A 22,592-nucleotide genomic window follows, 5' to 3' on the forward strand; every position below is an offset into this window, starting at 1 on the left:
TGTGTGCACCTCAGATTTCCAGCATCCACAGTATCTTGCTTTAGTTTTATTCACTTGTGTGACATGGATGTTGCTGGCTGACCAGTATTTATTGCCTCGTCCCTAGTTGCCCCTTGAGAAGGTGGGGGTGAGCTGCCTTCTTGAACCACTGCACTCCATGTGCTTAGGGAGGTTCCAGGATTTTGACCCAGTGACCCTGAAGGAACGATATATTTCCAGGTCAGGATGGTGTAAGGCTTGGAGGGCAACTTGCAGGGGGTGGTGTTCCCATTGTTTACCATTGAGTGGTTACTGCCTTGATGGATCGTGCTTTTTGAGGTTTGTTGTTTGCAGGATACCTACTCCAGTGATGATGGAAATCTATAGTGTAACCATTGCACACTGTTAGTATGGTTCCTTTAACCATGCATAACATTGCTTTTCAGGCAGCATCCGAAGAGCAGGAAAATCAACCGTTTTGGGCAAAAGGCCATCATCAGGAATAGAGCTGATGAAGGGCTTTTGCCGGAAACGTTGATTTTCCTGCTCTTCGGATGCTACCTGACCTGCTGTGCTTTTCCAGCACCACTCTAATCTAGAATCTGGTTTCCAGCATCTGCAGTCCTTGTTTTTACCTATAACATTTCTTTTGTTCTTAATAATAAAGCTAGGTTCCAGCTTTAGAAATAAACACAAAACATGCTGGAATATCCAGAAGGTCTGGGCAGCATCTGTGCAGAGGGAAACAGTCAGGTGCATTGGTGTGTCACTGGGATAGCAATCCGGAACCTAGATTAATCCTCTCGAGACATGGGTTTGAATCCTGCCATAGCACATGTTGGAATTTGGATTCGGTAAAAATCTGGAATTAAAACTGTCAATTGTTGTAAAAACCCATCTGGTTCACTAATATTCTTTAGTGAAGGAAATCTGCTGTCCTTACCTGGTCTGGCCTACATGTAGTTCCTATGTGTGAAAGCTGGTCTAGCCAGCAACACCAACACTCCATGAATAAATAGAAACAACACTTAATGTTTTAGTTGGATGACCTTTCAACAGGGTTGGAGTACATTTCGAGATGCAAATGGTTTTAATCAAATGGAGAGAGAGGGAAAGGAGGTAGTAATAAAAAAAAAAGTGAGGTCCTGCCTGTAAGGGTGGAATACAGGAGCGATTAAACGACCGAAGGGTTTATGACAAAAGATAATGGGTCGTGTGAGGAAACACTGGATGGATAAGGTGTATAAATGGGAACAACAGATTCATTCCTCAAACTGCTGTCTGAAAAACCAGATTGGAACCACCACTCCCATCATGAGAGGATGGACCTTCTGGGACTTTCTTTATCTGGAAATTTGTCTTTCCTGGAGTTTTCAATTACAATAAAACAGAGACCTGCAGAAAACTGCTGTTTTCCCTGGAGCTTCGGAGAATGATGGGTGACCTTATAGAGGTTTATAAAATCATGAGGGACATGGATAGGGTAAATAGACAAAGTCTTTTCCCTGGGGTGGGGAGTCCAGAACTAGAGGGCATGGGTTTAGGGTGAGTGGGGAAATATATAAAAGAGACCTAAGGGGCAACTTTTTCATGCAGAGGGTGGTACGTGTATGGAATGAGCTGCCAGAGGAAATGGTGGAGGCTGGTACAATTACAACATTTAAAAGGCATCTGGATGGGTATATGAATAGGAGGGATTTGGAGGGGTATGGGCCAAATGCTGGCAAATGGGACTAGATTAATTTAGGAATCTGGTTGGCATGGACAAGTTGGACTGAAGGGTCTATTTCTGTGCTATACAGCTCTATGGTCTATGCTAAAGACCTGAAAGGAAACAGAAATTGCTGGAAAAGCTCAGTAGGTCTGGCGGCATCTGTGGAGAGAAACCAGAGTTAATGTTTCGGGTCCTTCTTCAGAACAGATAGTAGCTCAGGAAAGGTGGTGTAAAAATGATGATGGGAGAAGGTGGGTGGGGAAGGGTAAAGGAGTGAGCGGGTAGGCACCCCTGGTGCTCACCTTCCACCCTACCAACCTTCGCATAAACCAAATCATCCGCCAACATTTCCGCCACCTCCAAACAGACCCCACTACCAGGGATATATTTCCCTCCCCACCGCCTTCCGCAAAGACCATTCCCTCCGTGACTACCTGGTCAGGTCCACACCCCCAAACAACCCACCCTCCAATCCTGGCACTTTCCCCTGCCACCACAGGAACTGTAAAACCTGCGCCCACACCTCCTCCCTCACCTCTATCCAAGGCCCTAAAGGAGCCTTCCACATCCATCAAAGTTTTACTTGCACATCCACTAATATCATTTATTGTATCCGTTGCTCCCGATGTGGTCTCCTCTACATTGGGGAGACTGGGCGCCTCCTAGCAGAGCGCTTTAGGGAACATCTCCGAGACACCCGCACCAATCAACCAAACCGCCCCGTGGACCAACATTTCAACTCCCCCTCCCACTCTGCCGAGGACATGGAGGTCCTGGGCCTCCTTCACCGCCGCTCCCTCACCACCAGACGCCTGGAGGAAGAACGCCTCATCTTCCGCCTCAGAACACTTCAACCCCAGGGCATCAATGTGGACTTCAACAGCTTCCTCATTTCCCCTTCCCCCACCTCACCCTAGTTCTAAACTTCCAGCTCAGTAACTGTCCCCTTGACTTGTCCAGACTTGTCCGACCTGCCTATCTCCTTTTCCACCGATCCACTCCACCCTCTCCTCCCTGACCTATCACCTTCATCCCCTCCCCCACTCACCCATTGTACTCTATGCTACTTTCTCCCCACCCCCACCCTCCTCTAGCTTCTCTCTCCACCCTTCAGGCTCACTGCCTTTATTCCTGATGAGGGGCTTTTGCCCGAAATGTCGATTTCGAAGCTACTCGGATGTTGCCTGAACTGCTGTGCTCTTCCAGCACCACTAATCCAGAATCTGGTTTCCAGCATCTGCAGTCATTGTTTTTACCTCGGAAATAAGGAAAGAGCTAGGCAAACAAAGGGGTGAGCCAGGGAAGGAGCAAAGTTGGTAATGGGGACAATGAGTGGGTGAGAATGGGTTGGCTGTGCTGGGAGCAGCCGCATGTGATGACAGGGCTGGGGGTGTGGGGCTGGGTAAAGGACATGGAGGGAGGTGCTCAGGTTCCAGAGTTATTGAATTTGATACTGAGTCCTGCAGGGTCGCCTAGCGGAAAATAAGATGCTGTTCTTCCAGCTTGTGTTGAACCTTGCTGGAATGCTGCAGCAAGCCTGAGACAAGAGATATTGACCAGGGAACACGGAGGGTGCATTGAAGTGGCATTTTTGTGGACAGAATATAGGTGTTCCACAAAGCAGGCACCCGGACTGTGTTTTGTCTCCTTAGTGTCGATGAGACCACATTGTAAGCAGCAATTTCTTGACGGGGATTTTTTTGTGGAGCTAGATGATGCCAAATCCATGTTCTCATTGTGATAGTTGGTTTAATATTCAAAGTGTCACTCTTGTAGAAGAATGAGTATGAATTCTGTGTTTGTTGATTGAACACTATCCCCAAGATTCACAATATGGGCTAATTGCACATAGACTGATGTACCTTTCACCATCAGCTCTGAGGAAGGATCTCTGGACAGATGCTGCCAGACCTGCTGAGCTTTTCCAGCAATTTCTGTTTTAATACCTTATTTTCTAATTGATTAGACGTGGTTTGCATATTCCATGTTTTAATCTCTCTGTAGGATAAAGCGATGTAAAGATTACTATGAGATTCTGGGGGTCAGTAAAGATGCATCTGATGAGGATTTGAAGAAAGCTTACAGAAAATTGGCACTGAAGTTCCATCCAGATAAAAACCACGCTCCTGGAGCAACGGAGGCATTTAAAGGTGAGTTTAGGGTTTCTGTTTGTAAATTACCTGGTAAAGTAACTCTGACCTTTCTCTTTTAACATAAGAGCATAAGATGATGGAACGGGTCACTCAACCTGCCACATACCTGCCCCACCATTCAAAAAGATCATTCAGATCTGATTGTTTCTTCACTTTCCTGTCCCCTATAACCTGAGAGTCCTTTGTCAGTCATAAATCTGTCTAACTCAGCCTTGAATATAATTCATGACGTCTGCTGCTGTCTAGGGGAAAGAATTCCAAATGCTAACAACCCTGCAAGAGAAGTAAATCCTGCTCATCTCAGGCTTAAATGAGGTGTCAGGTGACCTGAAGGATACACATGTAGGTGCTGATGGTTTTGGAATTCATTGGTCAGTTTTATTCCTTTTGTCTCTGTGTTTGTTTAAGTTTTACTTTGTTCAGGACCTCAGCCACTCTTAGGGGTACAGTGTTATCCCCTCTGTTGTTTAACACACTCGAATATTAACTGTTCTCTGCTCCAGACTAAAGTGGACACACAGACCAGGTTCTGCTTTGTTGCCAACAATGTTTATTTCTCTAATCACGTGCTTACTCTCTGTAAACATAGGAACGGTAGAAGGCCATTCAGCCCCTCGGAATTGTTCTGCCGATCAGTTAGATCTGTATCTGCAGTGGGGAAGTAGTTTTGTTAGGCCAGCTTGCAGAACTGTCAGTCCAATTGACCTCTAGCTTCAGCAACCATTTTTTTTAATGGGGAAGGAGATATCCAGACTTCCTGTCTCCCTCTTGTGAGGAAATGTGTCCTGGCATCTCCCCTGAACACCCAGGCTTGGATGTTAAGGTTCTGCTCCTTTGCTCTGGACTGTAGAGGAATTGCAGAAGAGTGGAACAAACTGGGTAGCTCTTTTGAAAAGCCAGCACCCAAAGCTGCAACCAAAACCTCCTTCCCTAAATCCGATCCTTTCCCAAGAATCCATGATGCAGAACCTCTCGCTGCAACTACATTAATACCAGCTTCTGTGTAACCACACCTTGCTGTAGCACTCTCTCTGCTTTTTAAATAATGTTTTGCCCGTTCCTCCTCCGAGATATTGTTGAGGGGTTTTGAGCATTTCTTGTGCTGTGTATAATGTTATAATACTGGATTAGTGGTGCTCCTCTAGCTTATCTCTCCACGCTTCAGGCTCACTGCCTTTATTCCTGATGAAGGGCTTTTGCCCGAAACGTCGATTTCTCTGCTCGTTGGATGCTACCTGAACTGCTGTGCTCTTCCAGCATCACTAATCCAGAATCTGGTTTCCAGCATCTGCAGTCATTGTTTTTACCACCATAATGTCATAATATACAAGGCTGATTGACAGGAATGGTCTTCAGCTCTGAGCCAGCATGAGAAATGACTAGAGTGAAGTTTAATAAACTAATATCGCTTTTGTTTTACAAACATATTCAGGAAGGAACTTGCATTTAAATAGCACCTTTCATGCTGCAGTTCGATCCCGCACTGCCATTGAAATGCTTTCAAGTGTAGTCAGGGCTGCTGTGTCTCCTAGATAACAACAGTTTGCATACAGCAAGACCTCGTGAGCTATGTAAGGAAAATAATGACCGAGGTGACCTTTCTGAATACCTGTTGATCTGGACTTTTTAAAATGGCAGTCAAAACACTGGCTGAGTTCCTCTGCTCTTTGAGACCGTGATGTGCGGGTTGTGGTGCCCACTTGAGAGAATGGATATGTTCTCATTCTTTGTTACTCGTGTTTTTTTTCCTTCTTTGTAATCTCTAGCAATCGGAAATGCCTACGCTGTACTCAGTAACCCAGCGAAACAAAGGGACTATGATCAATATGGTGATGGCCAATCCCCTGGTAACTATCAACATGGAGGCTTTGAATTTCACCGGAATTATGAATCGGATATCACTCCTGAGGATCTGTTTAATATGTTCTTTGGAGGAGGATTCCCTGCAGGTACAACTCAAAATGACCATCCGAAAAATAAACAGATGATGTTAATTCTGTTTTTCTTTTATTCATAAACTAAACGAGGGAGTGTTAACACTCGTTGTTATAACTAGCCTCAAACCACTGGTCGAACCAGAAAATGTAAGTGGTTTGCTTAGTAACCAATATGGCTAATTGTGTACTTTATCTATATTTGGGTTTAGAATATAAAAAAAGTTTCTTTAATAAACAATGGAATTATTGGGTAATGATAAAACAAGACCTATTCAACAAAGATGCAACAAAGTCTAAAAGTATAATTATTTACCCTTCTAAATAATCCAACACACAGCTTTTAAAAAAAATCGAGAAATCTCTCTGCAGAGATTAATTTTGAAGGAAAAAGCACTTTGACCAATAATTGTTTATGTGTAAAGGAAAAGGAGATCTGAAATGTTCAAGAAGGCTTTCAGTCACCTTCTTCACGATCCCGATGAAGGGCTTTTGCCTGAAACGTCGATTCTGCTGCTCCTCGGATGCTGCCTGACCCACTGTGCTTTTCCAGCGTCACACTCTCAACTCTAAACTCCAGTATCTGCAGTCCTCACTTTCACCTTCTTCACTATCTTGTCTACCTCCACTTTCAAAAGACTATGAACTTGCACTCCATGATCTCTTTGTTCAGCAACAGTCCCCAGGACCTTACCATTAAGTGTATAAGTCCTACCCTGATTTGCCTTTACAAAATGCAGCACCTCGCACTTATCTAAATTAAACTCCATCTGCCACTCCTCGGCCCATTGGCCCATCTGATCAAGGTCCCGTTGTTGGGGACATCATGTTGAGGTTATTCAGGACATTGGTGAGGCCTTTTCTGGAATATTATGTCCAGTTCTGGTCGCCCAGTTGTAGGAAGAATATTATTAAGCTGGAGAGGGTTCAGTAAAGATATATCAGGATATTGCCCGGATTGGAGGGTTTGAGATATAAGGAGAAGCTGAATAGACTCAGATTATTTTCATTGGAGCAGAGGAGGATGAGAGGTGACCTTATTGAGGTTGAGAAAGTCATGAGGTGTACAGATAAGGTGAATGACAGGTGTCTTTTCCCTGGGGTGGGGGATTTCAAGACATTTTTAAGGTGAGAGGAGAAAGATTTATAAGACATGAAGATCAACTTGTTTACACAGAGAGTGGTTCGTGCGTGGAATAAACTTCCAGAGGAAGTGGTGGATGTGGGTACAGTTACAACATATAAAAGTCATTTGGATAAATACATGAATAAGAAAGGTTTGGAGGGAAATGAGCCAAGCTAAAGCAGGTGAGACTAGTTTATGGTTGGCATGGACTGGTTGGTCAACCCAGGTTCAACTCCAGCCTGGGGCGACTGACTGTGTGGAGTTTGCACATTCTCCCCGTGTCTGCGTGGGTTTCCTCCAGGTGCTCCGGTTTCCTCCCACAATCCAAAGATGTGCAGGTCAGGTGAATTGGCCATGTTAAATTGCCCATAGTGCTAGGTGCATTAGTCAGAGGGAAATGGGTCTGGGTGGGTTACTCTTTGGAGGATCGGTGTGGACTGGTTGGGCCGAAGGGCCTGTTTCTATACTGTAGGGAATCTAATCTAATCTAAAAGAGTCAGTTTCCATGTTGTATGACTTTATAATTTTCTCAGAAAGGCGGAGGATGAGCTGAGTAGCTTCTCTTTCTCTTTCTCTCTCTCTCTGTCTCTCTCTTTCTCTGTCTCTCTCTTTCTCTGTCTCTCTCTTTCTCTGTCTCTCTCTCTCTCTGTCTCTCTCTCTCTCTGTCTCTCTCTCTCTCTGTCTCTCTCTCTCTCTGTCTCTCTCTCTCTCTCTGTCTCTCTGTCTCTCTGTCTCTCTGTCTCTCTCTGTCTCTCTGTCTCTCTCTGTCTCTCTCTGTCTCTCTGTCTCTCTCTCTCTGTCTGTTTCTCTCTGTCTGTCTCTCTATGTGTGTCTGTCTGTGTGTGTGTCTCTCTCTGTGTTTCTCTGTCTCTCTGTGTGTGTGTCTCTCTCTCTCTGTCTCTCTCTGTCTCTCTCAGAAGGCAGTGCCCCAACTGAATTAGCAGCAATATCAAAGCTCTTGACATTGATAAAGTCAGTCGTCAAGCCACTTCATAAATCCAGCAGTTCATGAAGACATGTGACTTTCAACAAAGTTAACCACCATCATCTTTGCCTGTTTACTTTGCTTCAACCATATGATTTACAGTAAGCTGTTTTAGGGGGAATAAAGTGCCCTGTTATGCTTAAAGTGTCTTCTCAGCAATGTGGAGGGCTGCTGGGTAGTGGTAATGCCACTGAGCTGCTAATCAACAGTCCCAGGCTCTTGTTGTGAGGATGAAGGATAAAATCCCATCTTGGCAGATGGTGGAATCTGAATTTAATAACAAAAAGAATGGAATTAGAAGCCAGCCTAATGGTTACAAAGCAACCAGTGTCACCTGTTGTAAAAGCTCAACTGGTTCACTCCCTTACCTGGTCTGGCCCACACGTGACTCCAGTCCCACAGCAATGTGGTTGGTTCTTAATAGCCTTCTGAAATGGGCTAGAGAGGCAATTAATTCATGGGGAATTAGAGATGGGCATAAATTTTGGCTTTGCCATTGATGACCCTTTCTGAAAAAAAAATGAACAATCATTTAAACATCACCCTTCAAAAAATTTGATGAGGCAGTGCCACCAATTGGGGTGGACAAGGCCAGAAGTCACACAACACCAGGTTATAGTCAAACAGGTCCATTTGAAATCACAAGCTTTCGGAGTGGTGCTCCTTATTCAGGTTTCACCGTGAAAGCTTATGACTGTGCGTGGGAATCACATCTCATGAACTTGATCGAGTTTTTTGAAGAAGTAACAAAGTGGATTGACGAGGGCAGAGCAGTGGACGTGAATAATATGGACGTCAGGAAGGCGTTCCACAAGGTTCCCCATGGGAGACTGATTAGCAAGGTTAGATCACGGAATACAGGGAGTACTAGCCATTTGGATACAGAACTGGCTCAAAGGTAGAAGACAGAGGGTGGTGGGGGAGGGTTGCTTTTCAGACTGGAGGCCTGTGGCCAGTGATGGGTTCACTACTTTTCATCATTTATGTAAATGATTTGGATGAGAACATAGGAGGCATAGTTAATAAGTTTGTAGATGTCGCCAAAATGGGAGGTACAGTGGACAGCAAAGAAGGTTACCTCAGATTACAACAGGATCTTGATCAGATGGGTCAATGGGCTGAGGAGTAGCAGATGGAGTTTAATTTAGATAAATGCAAGGTGCTGCATTTTGAAAAGGCAAATCTGAGCAGGACCTATATACTTAATGGTAACGTCCTGGGGAGTGTTGCTGAACAAAGAGACCTTGGAGTGAGGGTTCATAGTTACGTGAAAGTGGAGTCACAGGTAGATAGGATAGTGAAGAAGGCACTTGGTATGCTTTCCGTTATTGGTCAGAGTATTGAGTATAGAAGTTGGGAGGTCATGTGGCTGTACAGGACACTAGTTAGGCCAGTTTTGGAATATTGTGTGCAATTCTGGTCTCCCTCCTATTGAAAGGATATTGTGAAACTTGAAAGGGTTCAGAAAAGGTTGACCATGATGTGGCCAGGGTTGGAGGATTTGAGCGATAGGGAGAGGCTGAACAGGCTGGGGCTGTTTTCCCTGGAGCATCGGAGGCTGAGGGGTGACCTTATAGAGGTTTATAAAATCATGAGGGGCATGGATAGGGTAAATAAACATGATCTTTTCCCTGGGGATGGGGAGTTCAGAACTGGAGAGCATGGGTTTAGGGTGAGAGGGGAAAAATTTAAAAGAGACCTAAGGGGCAACTTTTTCATGCAGAGGGTGGTATGTGTATGGAATGAACTGCCAGAGGAAGTGTTGGAGGTTGGTACAATTACAAAATTTAAAAGACATCTGGATGGATATATGAATAGGAAGGGTTTGGAGGGATATGGGCCAAATGGTGGCAAACAGGATTAGATTAGGTTAGAATATCTCGCTGGCATGGACGAGCTGAAGTGAAGGGTCTGTTCCATGCTGTACACCTGTGACTCTATGACTCTATAAATAAACCTGTTGGACTATAACCTGGTATCGTGTGACTTCAAACCTTGTTCAAAAAAATTAACAATGAAATATGTTCATGATATTGTGAAAACAATTTTCTGACACTGCTAATTGTCCAAATAATAGTAACAGGAATACAAATATTTGTTAACTGGATGAAGAATTTGGTGCCTAAGTCGTGAAGTGTAAACTGAAGTCATTTCTGAGTGTTGCGGCCTAATTTGAAACTCTGGTTAAAATGCTGAAATGATGTTCCTCCTGAGATTGGCTGATTGTCAGCGAGACTTGAAGCAGTTCTCCTTTGGTTTGTTAGGTGGATAACAGCGGTGGTTGCAAATTAATCAAGTGCCAGTAGCATTGACTCACTGAATGTGTTGACTCCATTGTTTTCAGTTAGGGCCTTGTTGGAAGGTTGATTCTGTTGTCCTTTAAGCGCCTGGTCAGTGGCAGAAGGCCTATCTGGAGCAGAAAGCATGGACCAGTTGGGTTAAATGGCCTGTTTTGTTTCCATGTGGGCAGTGATTGAATTTTCCGAGGTTAAATAGAGATAAACCATTTTTGCTGGGTGGGGTTTATGACCTAAAGACTGTAACCTAAAAATAAGTCCAGCCAGACCCTTCAGGAGTGAAGTCGAGAAGCATTTCAACACCCAAAAGTTGATAGATGTTCGGGAGCACTCTTTCACAAGTGCCATCAGGTCTGAGGTTGTTAGATTGTTGTCTGCCAAAGGTATCCAGATATCTGGGGCAAATACTGTTCTGTGGAGTTTGGTGGGAGAACAAGCACGATCTCATTGAATGAAGGAACAGGCTCGAAGGGCTGAATGGCCACTTCCTATTCCTAAGACAACAAAGGCAAATGAGCCAAGGTTCTCCTGATTCTCAACAAATGAAGGTTGGTTCATCACATGCCTCCTGCCTCTCAGCTGCCCACACACATCTATCATACACATCCCACCTCACCATCCAATCAGGACATGGGTAGGGCACGTCACTATCCAATTGAATGATTGTCCATCAACGTCTATTTTTATAAATAAATAAGATATAAAATCGTTCCATAAATGGATGAGAGCATTTTATTTTAATACTCCTGTGATTATCTTGCTCTCTAGTTTTTCCCTGTAGCTGTTCCTAGATCCTTAAGTCCTGGAGATTCCAGATTCTGCAGGTTTTTTGACTGTCAAAAGTCTACTGACACTTGAGGTCAAGGTTCACAGGTGAAGGAAGGGTTGAGTCAGATTCCAGAAGAGTCCTTTTGGGAAGGAGAGGAGGTGGATAATGTCCCTATTCACTCTGAGAGAATGTGGGTATAGACCAGGAAGAAAGAGAGGCAATGGAGAAGATTCAAAAACAAAAAGGAGACCAGAAATGAGTGATTATCATTCTCAGAAAGGATTGAACAGGCTGTGCCATTTTCCTCTGGAAAAGAAGGTTCGATAAGAGGTGACCTGATGGATATCATTAAAGTTATGAAAGGGTTTCATGGGTTTGAAATGAAAATAGTGATTCCCCACGTGGGAGACTTTCGGATAGGGAGCTTTCAATACAAGATCATCTGCAATAAATATATTCAGGAATTCAGGTGAAACATCTTTATCCAGAGAGTGGTGTGGTTCACTAATGTCCTTTTAGGGAACGAAACGGCCAACCTTACCTGCCCTGGCCTACCTGTGACTCCAGACCCAGAGCAATAGGGTGGACTTTCAACTGTCCTCTGGGCAATGAATGCTGGCCTGACCAGTGATAGCCACATCCTCTAAATGATTTTTTTAAAAATGTGAAACCCACTCCCGCAAGGAATGTTTGAGGCAGCTATTATCAAGACACTTAAGGGGAGGCTGGAAACATGAGGGAGAAAAGAACAGAAGACAATGAGACGAGGGTGAGACAAGGAGGGGGTTGATATGTGAGGTGAGATCTTTTTGAGCAGAAGGCCTGTTTCTGGGCTGTAGAGACTTTGCAGTAGAAGAGAGGCTCAGTCCAAGCTGCCTTTTCTTGTTGTCATTATAAATGTGGGCCCATGGGACTCTGGTACTGACTCATCAAGATGATAAACTCTGACATAAATACTGAAGCAGGAGTTTCCATGTTGTAACTCCTCTGTAAACACTCCACTGTCCAACATTCTACTAGGAAGGTAAACAATCTCACCTTTTGTTTAAATGGACACTTGGGCCAAAAGTTTTCACTGGGAGTGAATGAGGGTGGATGGTATGTAATCAGAGATCATAACGATTAAGACATCTGAAGGCAACACTTAACCTGCTGCACTGACAAGATTAGCATAAGGGTAAAACTGAAACAATATCAATGGCTCATGACTGGAACAGAGTTAGAATGGACTCTAGCAGCTGGGTTTATATCTAATTTGAAAAAGCCCTTTCCATCTCTGGTTGAAATGGTTTTTGAGGGAGAAAGTCAGGACTGCAGATGCTGGAGATCAGAGCTGAAAATGTGTTGCTGGAAAAGCACAGCAGGTCAGGCAGCATCCGAGGAGCAGGAGAATCAATGTTTCGGGTATAAGAAGGGCTTATGTCCGAAACATTGATTCTCCTGCTCCTCGGATGCTGCCTGACCTGCTGCGCTTTTCCAGCAACACATTTTTCAGCTCTGAAATGATTTTTGAGCCAATGTAAAACACCAAGCCATGTAACATGCACTAAACAATCCCACCGCCCCGTGGCTGAACACTTTAACTCACCCTCCCACTCAGCCAAGGACATGCAAGTCCTGGATCTCCTCCACCACCAAACTCTAGCCACCTGACACCTGGGGGAAGAATGCCTCATCTTCCACCTCAAGACTCTCCAACCACACGGGCTCAATGTTGATTTCACCAGTTTTCCCATTTCCCCTCCCCCACCTTATCCCAGATCCAACCTTCCATATTGGCACTGCCCTCTTGAACTGTCCTATCTTTACATCTTCTTTGCCATCTATCCACTCCACCCTCCTCTCCAACCTATCACCTTCACCCCCAACCTTCATCTACCAATCGCATTCCCAGCTACCTTCCACACAGCCTCAACCCCCCTCCCATTTATCTCTCAGGCCCCTTGGGCCACCCCCCCTCCCCCTCCCATTCCTGATGAAGGGCTTACACTCAAAACATCAATTCCCCTGCTCCTCGGATGCTGCCTGACCAGCTGTGCTTTTTCAGTGCCACACCTTTTGACTCTGATCTCCAGCATCTGCAGTCCTCACCTTCTACAAGTAACTATGGGCAGGTTTGAAATCTTGTAATCCTTTTCACTATTACAGTCAATTCTGCATAAATATCAGCAGAAACCAAACAGAAGTAACATTCCAGAGGTTTGATGTTGAGGTAAATTTTAAAGTGTAAGTAAAACCAGGAAGTCAGGCAACATCCTTGGAGATTCAAACGAAGCTCATTGACCTCTCACTAGAACTGGAGTACGTTGGAGAAGGACCTGGTTTTGAGCAGATACAGAGACAGGGAGAGCGGGTAGGAGAGGGAAGAACAGAAGGGAGGGTCTGTGATAGGGTGGAAGACAGGGGAGATTAAATGGCCAACGGGTGATGATGAAAGGAGAGAGAAACTAGATAAGCAGAAAAATACAGGACAGGCCTGGAAGATGTATAACTAGGAATAGCAACAAACACTGCTGCTTGGAAAGTTGGGCAAAGACTAGGGCCTGGGACAATTGAATCCACTGAGTTCAGAATCATAGAATCCCTGCAGGGCAGAAAAAGGCCATTCGGCCCATCCAGTCCACACCAACCCTCCAAAGAGCATCCCACTCAGACCCAACTCCTCACGCTATTCCCGTAACCTCACATTTACTGTGGCTAACACACCTAGCCTGGATACTACAAACAATTTAGCATGGCCAATCCAGCTAACCTGTTGGACTGTGGGAGAAAACCAGAGGAAACCCAGCCAGACACGGGGAGAATGTGCAAACTCCACACAGACAGTCACCCGAGGGTGGAATCAAACCTGGTGCTATGAGGCAGCATTGCTAACCATTGAACCACTGTGCAGCTCCTGAACAGAAGGCCATTTAAATGCAGAATGTAATTCTTACTACATTATGAAAATATATTGAGCCTTTCTTTTGCTTTGCTGTGTGAATAATTCATGAAATTGATTATTTGTACAATATAGATTTGCATTGGTATCAGTGCTCTATTGGGATTATTTCTAATACAATTTTGTTTTTGCAGAATAAGCAAGAAAATGTATCTCAATCTCCATGCCAGACAGTTTGATGTTTTCAGTGTTGATAGGATTGCTCATTCTTCCATTCTTCATTCTTTTAGGACACACACAGCCGTACAATAATGGAAGAGCTCGAGGATCTCATCAATCATACCACAGAGCAGACAGAGAGGACGAGAGAGCTGATGTATGTGTTCACATTTGTGGGGGAGATCGGTTAGCTCAATTGGCTGGTTGGCTGGTTTGGATGCAGCATGATGCCAACAGTGTGGGTTCAATTGGGTCCCACCTTCTCGACCTCACCAAACTACCAGCCGTTCTTTCTCTCTCTTTCTTTCTTTCTCTCGCGTGCTCTCTCTCTCGCTCTCTCTCTATTGAGAGAGCAGCCATACAATCTGGTAAGGCTATGATGACCTTATTCACATTTCGTTAGCTTCCCCACAGGCTGTGGGCAAACATGAGACTTTCAAAATTTGTAATTTCTCTTCAAATGCATGGGTTGTTTTTTTTATTGGTGAGAGAAGGTTATGAACAGAATTAATATTTGCATTTGTATAGAACATCTGTACAATTCCAAACATGTTCCATGCAAACATATGAGTTAGGGTTCAGTTTAGGCTTCTCTGAGCCTGTTGTGCCAATCGATAAGATCTAATTACCCAAGCCTACTAGCCCGATAATCTTTCACTCTCGTGCTTATCATGAATCTAACCACCTCGACCTTAAAACTATTCAGTTCCATGTGTGGAATTATCTTCTATACAGCTACCTGATCAAACAGCTTTCCATCATTTTAGAAATCTCTATTAAGTAACCCCTTTGTGGAGCAAAGAATTCCAGTCAGTTTGGTGCTCTGCCGATTTGGGAATGGAGTTTGTATTTACTCGGGAAGGTATTTGAGCTTCTAATACACGTGTTAGAGTGGGTGCATTATGTGGAATTGTGCCAATACCTGAATAGAGAGTTTTTTTAATAAATGGGGTGGCGATGTGCTGCCCAAGTTTTTCAACTTCACATGACAGGACAGACACAGAATTCCATATTTCAATGGGAGCAACGGTTTGTACAATATCTGTAAAAGGGTACTGATTGGTTGGCAATCAGATCCAGTTGAAACATTGGCATGGAGAAGGCGCTAGGGAACAATTGTCCCCCTCACTTTGTTTAATTCAGAAAAAAATACCCAATACCCAGACCGAGTCATAGAGATGCACAGCACAGAAACAGATCCTTCGGTCCAACTCATTAACTAATCTAGCCCCATTTGCCAGCATTTGGCCCAAATCCCTTTAAACATTTCCTATTCATGTACCCATCCAGTTGCTTTTTAAAAAATGTTGTAATTGTATCAGCCTCTCCACCACTTCCTCTGGCAGCTCACTCCATAATGCACACCAACTTCTGCATGAAAAAGTTACCCCTTAGGTCCCTTTTAAATCTTTCCCCTCCTACCTTAAACCTATGCTCTCTAGTTTTGGACTCCCCCATCTGGGGAAAAGCCTTTGGCTCTCACCCTATCCCTGCCCCTTTATGATTTCATAATTTCTTTAACCTGCGTAGGACAAGGCCCTGTTGAAATGTTACTTGTAGCAAGCAGCAGCTCCCACATTGTAAGCCCGCCTGCTAAATGGGATCATTGTTTAGTGTCTGATCGAACTTTGAACGTGCAAATGTTTAAGGATGCTATTGAACCTTGGCAACAGAGAAATTAACTACATAGGGTCATAGAGTTGCAGAGATGTACAGCATGGAAACAGACCCTTCGGTCCAACCGTCCATGCCGACCAGATATCCCAACCCAATCTTCTCCCACTTGCCAGCCACCCATCCCATTTCCCTCCAAACCCTTCCTATTCATATACCCATCCAAACGCCTTTTAAATGTTGTAATTGTACCAATCTCCACCACTTCCTCTGGCAGCTCATTCCACACACGCACCACACTCAACGTGAAAAAGTTGCCCCTTAGGTCTTTTTTATATCTTTTCCCTGTCATCCTAAACCTATGCCCTCTAGTTCTGGAGTCCCCATCCCAGGGAAGAGATCCTGTCTATTTACCCTATCCATGCCCCTCATAATTTTGTAAACCTCTATAAGGTCACCTCTCAGTCTCTGACACTCCAGGGAAAACAGCCCCAGCCTGTTCAGTCTCTCCCTGTAGCTCAATTCCTCCAACCCTGGCAAAATCCTTGTAAATCTTTTCTGAACCCTTTCAAGTTTCACAACATCCTTCCGATAAGAAGGAGACGAGAATTTCACAGTGTGTTCCAAAAGTAGCCAAACCAATGTCCTGTACAGCTGCAAAATGACCTCCCAACTCCTATACTCAATACTCTGACCGATAAAGGAAAGCATACCAAATGCCTTCTTCACTATCCTATCTACCTGTGACTCTACTTTCAAGGAGCTATGAACCTGCACTCCAAGGTCTCTTTGTTCAGCAACACTCCATAGGACCTTACCATTAAGTGTATAAGTCCTGTTAAGATTTGCTTTCCCAAAATGCAGCACCTCACATTTATCTAAATTAAACTCCATCTGCCACTCCTCAGCCCATTGGCCCATCTGATCAAGATCCTGTTGTAATCCGAGGTAACCTTCTTTGCTGTCTGCTATACCTCCAATTTTGGTGTCATCGCAAAATTACTAACTACACCTTTTAAGCTCACATACAAATCATTTATATAAATGATGAAAAGTAGTGGACCCAGCACCGATCCTTGTGGCACTCCACTGGTCACAGGCCTCCAGTCTGAAAAACAACCCTCCACCACCACCCTCTGTCTTCTACCTTTGAGCCAGTTCTGAATCCAAATGGCTAGTTCTCCCTGTATTCCGTGAGATCTAACCTTGCTAACCAGTCTCCCATGGGGAACCTTATTGAACACCTTACTGAAGTCCTTATAGATCATGCCTAACGCTCTGCCCTCATCAATCCTCTTTGTTACTTCTTTAAAAAACTCAGTCAAGTTTATGAGACATGATTTCCCACGCACAAAGCCATGTTGAATATCCCTGATATTTCCAAATACATGTACATCCTGTCCCTCAGGATTCCCTCCAACAACTTGCCCACCACCAATGTTAGGCTCAATGGTCTGTAGTTCCCTGGCTTGTCCTTACTACCCTTCTTAAACAGTGGCACCACGTTCGCCAACCTCCAGTCTTCCAGCACCTCACCTGTGACTATCGATAATACAAATATTTCAGTAAGAGGCCCAGCAATCACTTCCCTATTTCCCACAGAGTTCTAGGGTACATCTGATCAGGCCCTGGGGATTTATCCACTTTTATATATTTCAAGACATCCAGCACTTCCTCCTCTGTAATCTGGACATTTTGCAAGATGAAACCATCTATTTCCCTACAGTCTATATCTTCCATGTCCTTTTCCACAGTAAACACTGGTGCAAAATACTCGTTTAGTGTCTCCCCCATTTCCTGCGGTTCCACACAAGGCTGCCTTGCTGATTGTTGAGGGGCCCTATTTTCTCTCTAGTTACCCTTTTGTCCTTAATGTATTTGTAAAACCCTTTGGATTCTCCTTAATTCTATTTGCCAAAGCTATCTCAGGTCCCCTTTTGCCCTCTTGATTTCTCTCTTAAGTATACTTCCACGGCCTTTATACTCTTTTAAACATTCACCCGATTTGTCCTGTCTATACCTGACATATGCTTCTTTCTTTTTCTTAACCAAACCCTCAATTTGTCATCCAGCATTCTCTATACCTACCAGCCTTTCCTATCACCTTAACAGGAATATACTGTCTCTGGACTCTCATTATCTCATTAAACATCTTGACTTTCCTCTCCTATATCTTACAGGGAGGATTTTCCATGTTTTTACAGCTATTACCCATTATTGTCTTGATCCTGGTGTCAGTTTTGAGCCAGTTGATGGTATCTACTCCACCATACAGCCTCTACTACAGAGCGTAAGTACTGCTGACTGTAACCAATAGTTTCCTGAATTTCTTTGTCTTAGAGGATTTTTTTTGTTGAAAAGAAGTCAGCTTCCTGCCCCAAATCTAACTCTGAATGAGTGTGTGGTTTTGCTTCTTGTTAGCTGAAAGTTGAACAGCAACATAATTGAGTAAAGTCATTGTAGCAAATGACCCTCCAGTGTCTTTTTTTTAGATTAGATGAGATTACTTACAGTGTGGAAACAGGCCCTTCAGCCCAACAAGTCTACACCGCCCTGCCGAAGCGCAACCCACCCATACCCCTACATTTACCCCTTACCTAACACTACAGGCAATTTAGCATGGCCAATTCACCTGACCTGCACATCTTTGGACTGTGGGAAGAAACCGGAGCACCCGGAGGAAACCCACGCAGACACAGGGAGAACATGCAAACTCCACACAGTCAGTCGCCTGAGGCGGGAATTGAACCCAGGTCTCTGGCGCTGTGAGGCAGCAGTGCTAACCACTGTGCCACTGTGCCGCCCCTGCCATCTTCTCTATACCATCCTTGACAAAATGTTCTAGACTGTCTTGCTATAAAAGAAGCTAGTTATTGCTGCATTAATTTGAGCTTTTATTCAACCATAACAAAATTTTGCCAGTATCTTTGGCTGCTTGTAAAGCTTGAGGGTTCATCAGAGGTAGTTTCACAATGTGAGGTCTAATCCAGTGTTTGATACCCAGTTAAATCTTTGAGGAAGAAACTACTCAAAATGGTAATGAGCCTTAATACTTTGTTTCAACTATGTGTAACTAAGTGGATGCTTATATGTGGTGTTTCCTTTGTAAAATAAAAACTCCTGCATTGAGATCATCCCAAACTACTTCACATTGATGCTATACTTTTGAAGTATAGCCATTGTTATAATGGAGGAGACCCAGCAAGTCCACAAGCAGCAAAGTTATGATGATGATCAGGTTTATTGCTGTTTGTTAAGGGATAACTATTGATGAGAGTAATTTGTAGATCCATCTGAGTGGCCTAAAGAGGGCTTCAGTTCAATATCTCCTCTGAATGATGGTACTTCTGGTCGTGGAACAGCATGCCAGTACCTCTCTGGGAGTGTCAATCTGGATTGTGTGTGCACTGAGAGCAAGAAACGGAGACTTGAGTCCACTTCTCAAGTCAACTTCTGACTTGATTATAAATGCTACCCAGTGAGCTATACCTGACACGGATCTTGTGAGGAACTCAGAACACCAAGTGAATCATTCCTACTTTCAGCTTTCCTCTTACAGGAGCTAAATGTCAGATTCCTAGTTTTCTGTCCTATGTTTTCTTTAAAGGAAAATGTTTTTTCTTCCTGACATCTGAGAGCCTATTTCAAAGTTCTTTGTTTTGAAATATTTGTTTTTTTTAAAATGCTTTAAATTTCAAAGAACTGAGTTTTTCTCATGTATTCCTAGTCAATATTTATCCCTCAACTAAACTCACTTTCTAAAATCAAAAACATTACCTGATCATAATCTTATTGTTGTATTTTGCTGCTGCATTTTGTACATTTCATTGGATCTTCACTGCTGGCGTGATGTCCTTTGGATAGCCATGGGTAATGAATGGCACTATATAAATGCAATCAAAGAGTCAGAAACCAACCCTTTGCTCTAACTTGTTCGTGCTGACCAAAATCAAGTCTTCCTTTTACAAATGGACATTGAATACAGAGGCAGAAGAAATGTTGTGTCACTCAAGTGTGTTTAACAGAAATTGCTGAAGAAACTCAGCAGGGCTGGCAGCATCTATGGAGAAAGCAGAGTTAACTATGTTTAAGTTGACCAATGGGTATTTCTGTGTTTTACAGTGCCCTGGGACACACTGTTAGGAAGCAAACCAGTAATTTGAAAGTAGTTTACTATGTCAACAAAGACTTTGACAAAGAATACACAGGTGTGGCATTACAAAAGGTAGAAAAGAGTGTTGAAGAAGATTATATTAACAACCTTCGAAATAACTGCTGGAAGGAAAGACAAGAGAGTGAGTTGTTTAAATTTATGCTTGTGATTTTTCACTCTTTTTAAGTGATTCTTCGCTTCTTTTGGAAACCATGTTGTACAGTTTTTTTTTGTTGTGAGATCCCTTCAGTTAAGCAACCTTAATAGATATTGTTTTTACACTTTTTGGAAATTTTTCATTTCAATTGTTGAGTTTTTTTTATTCGTTCATTAAACGTGGTTGTTACAGGCAAGTAACAGAGTTGAAAAGTGTGGTGCTGGAAAAGAGCAGCATCCGAGGCTGCCTGGCCTGCTGCGTTTTTTTCCAGCACCACACTTTTCAACTCTGGTCTCCAGCATCTGCAGTCCTCACTTTCTCCACAGGCAAGGAACAGCAGTTTTTGCCCATCCCTAATTGCACCGAGGGTGGTCAGAGCCTATCCCATTGTAGGGGCAGAGTTCCTTCCCAAAAGGACATTAGTGAATCAGTTGGGTTTTTTATGAGAATTAACAATGGTTTTGGGGGTCACCATCACTGACACTCATTCCAGATTTATTAATTGAATTTAAATTTCAGTACCCGCTGTGATGGGATCTGACCCCATTATCCCCAAATTATTAACCTCTGGATTAGTAATCCAGTGATAGTATTGCAATGCCATTGTCTTCTCCCTGTTGTTGATGGCATGAAGGCATATGTGAAGAATACACAGGAGCAGAAAATTACAGCTGGTTGAGGATTCTGCCTCAGTACTGCACAGTCTGTGCTCAGCGCTTTCCGACCTGTGCTCTGTGCTGCCTGTGTTATGTGTTGTGTGGCCTGTGCCCAGTGCTGCACAATGTGATGCTAGCTCACTGTACTGGGCTGCCCTATACCCCTGTCACTTGTAATTTCTCAATGTCCATTGTTTCCAGATACTATACATTAATTATGCTATTTTCTCTATCCTTGAAAGAAAATGACTACCTTTACGCGTCCAAGGTGTATCGAGATGACCGACTACGGAAGAAAGCAGAACTCATGCGGATGGAAAGCTGTGAAAAACTGGCAAGACTTAACGATCTGTATCGAGGAGGCTGAGGCAGGCAGCCAGCCAGGCTTTTTCATTTAATTTAAATGTTTTATTGTACAGGGAGACATTTTGATCTATTGACATTTTGAAATAAATTATAAATCTGTCTTGTAACGAGTCTTACCTTGAGAATCTTCAGCTGCCACCCAGTTGAACACAGCACAGACTTCTGATTGATTTGTTGAAGACAACGTTCTCTACAGTGACTGGTGTGTGTGTGTGTTTCACATCCCCTTCACTTTATTCTATACAATACAGTGTATTCTAGATTAGCTTTTTAAAAAAGCACACGATCTAACCTAATACAATTAATGTCATTTGTATCCAGGTTTAATAACTAAACGCTCGAGTTCTAGCTTCAGAGCAGTCTTGTCTGTGTTGATGTTCACTGAGGTTTAAATGCACACGGGGGCTGTGCCCATAACCCCTGTCCTTTAGATGCTTGTGCATAGTTGAAGAGACTTCCCTGCTAGTGTCTCTTATTGGAAAATTTTATACTTTAAGATAAATAGCTATTTCAGAATGATTCCATAGTTTGTTAACAGTGAGTTGGACTTTAATACATTCCTTGAACATGAAGTCTTGAAATTCTGGAAACATTCCCCATTATTTTGCTCTAACACATTGTTTGGAAAGGTGCATTCATCAACATTTTTGTCAGTTCCTGTTAACTGAATAAGGTAAACAGTAGATTGACATACTCCTTATATTAAGGATTATGTGAAAAGCTTTTGGGATGAATGTCTACTGTTGCATGTGTGGCAGTACATAAACTAGACTTTTGTGAATATTGTATAGTTGTGCTGAATTTCTTCAGCATTTAATTGTGCTGCTTAAAAGTAAAATGACAATGTACATACAGATTCAAAGAAATCTCATTGTGAAGACTGAATGCTATGACAACTGCAGTGGGAGACTGGCAAAGATGTGGATAGAACAGAAAGACTCACCTAAAGAATTCCACTGGGGTGAAGAAACATGAAGCAGACTCTCGTGGTGTTAAATAATAACCAGTTTATTTCTAGTTGGACTCTGTTCAACATTTCTTCCCACACTTGATATCAAATTAGCATATCTGAATGCCAACTTATTGGGTACGACATATAAATTTACACCCTGAAACATTCAGACAATACTATCACAGGTACTTGAATTCAGAAGATAAATTCCACTAAAGGGTGGGGTGGTACAATTTCCTAAAAAAATTGTGAACATCTGAAGTCCTCAGAACCATGCTCTGTGTTTCTTCTCTTGCTGTGCTGAAATCAGTTTGTATTGTAAATTTGGAATGCTGATTGTAATATATATATAAATATATTTAATGTATCCTTCTCTCAACCTACATCAAATAAAAGTTATTTTAAGCGTGGATAATTATGAGCCACACTTTTTCTTTTGTTCCAAGCTCGTGACTAGCAGCTTCTTTGTGTACTGACATTGATAACATTATATTTTGCCTTCCAACACACTACAAAACAAAGCTGCTTTTCTTTTATCTCCCAGAATCCTCATCTTAGTTTTCCATTGTAGGTGAAGGCCATTCAGCCTCTTTGAGCCTGCTGTTCCATTTATTCATTTGCATCAGGCTTGATGTGC

At 43.2% G+C, this 22,592-nt stretch overlaps 1 protein-coding gene across 1 annotated transcript in view; it reads left to right on the forward strand.

Annotated features, from left to right (window-relative positions):
- dnajb14 (DnaJ heat shock protein family (Hsp40) member B14) overlaps positions 1 to 22,370 on the forward strand; it is a 41,129-nt gene extending 18,759 nt beyond the window's left edge. The window contains exons 3-8 of the mRNA XM_072583800.1: positions 3,698 to 3,843; positions 5,613 to 5,795; positions 14,129 to 14,214; positions 17,852 to 17,961; positions 19,794 to 19,966; positions 20,880 to 22,370. Of these exons, the coding sequence (XP_072439901.1) occupies positions 3,698 to 3,843; positions 5,613 to 5,795; positions 14,129 to 14,214; positions 17,852 to 17,961; positions 19,794 to 19,966; positions 20,880 to 21,004 (823 nt within the window). The 3' untranslated portion in view covers positions 21,005 to 22,370. The remainder of the gene's footprint in view (positions 1 to 3,697; positions 3,844 to 5,612; positions 5,796 to 14,128; positions 14,215 to 17,851; positions 17,962 to 19,793; positions 19,967 to 20,879) is intronic.
- The last annotated feature ends 222 nt before the right edge of the window (positions 22,371 to 22,592 follow it).

Source organism: Chiloscyllium punctatum, chromosome 14, assembly GCF_047496795.1.
Source record: "Chiloscyllium punctatum isolate Juve2018m chromosome 14, sChiPun1.3, whole genome shotgun sequence".
NCBI classification, from domain to species: Eukaryota; Metazoa; Chordata; class Chondrichthyes; order Orectolobiformes; family Hemiscylliidae; genus Chiloscyllium; species Chiloscyllium punctatum.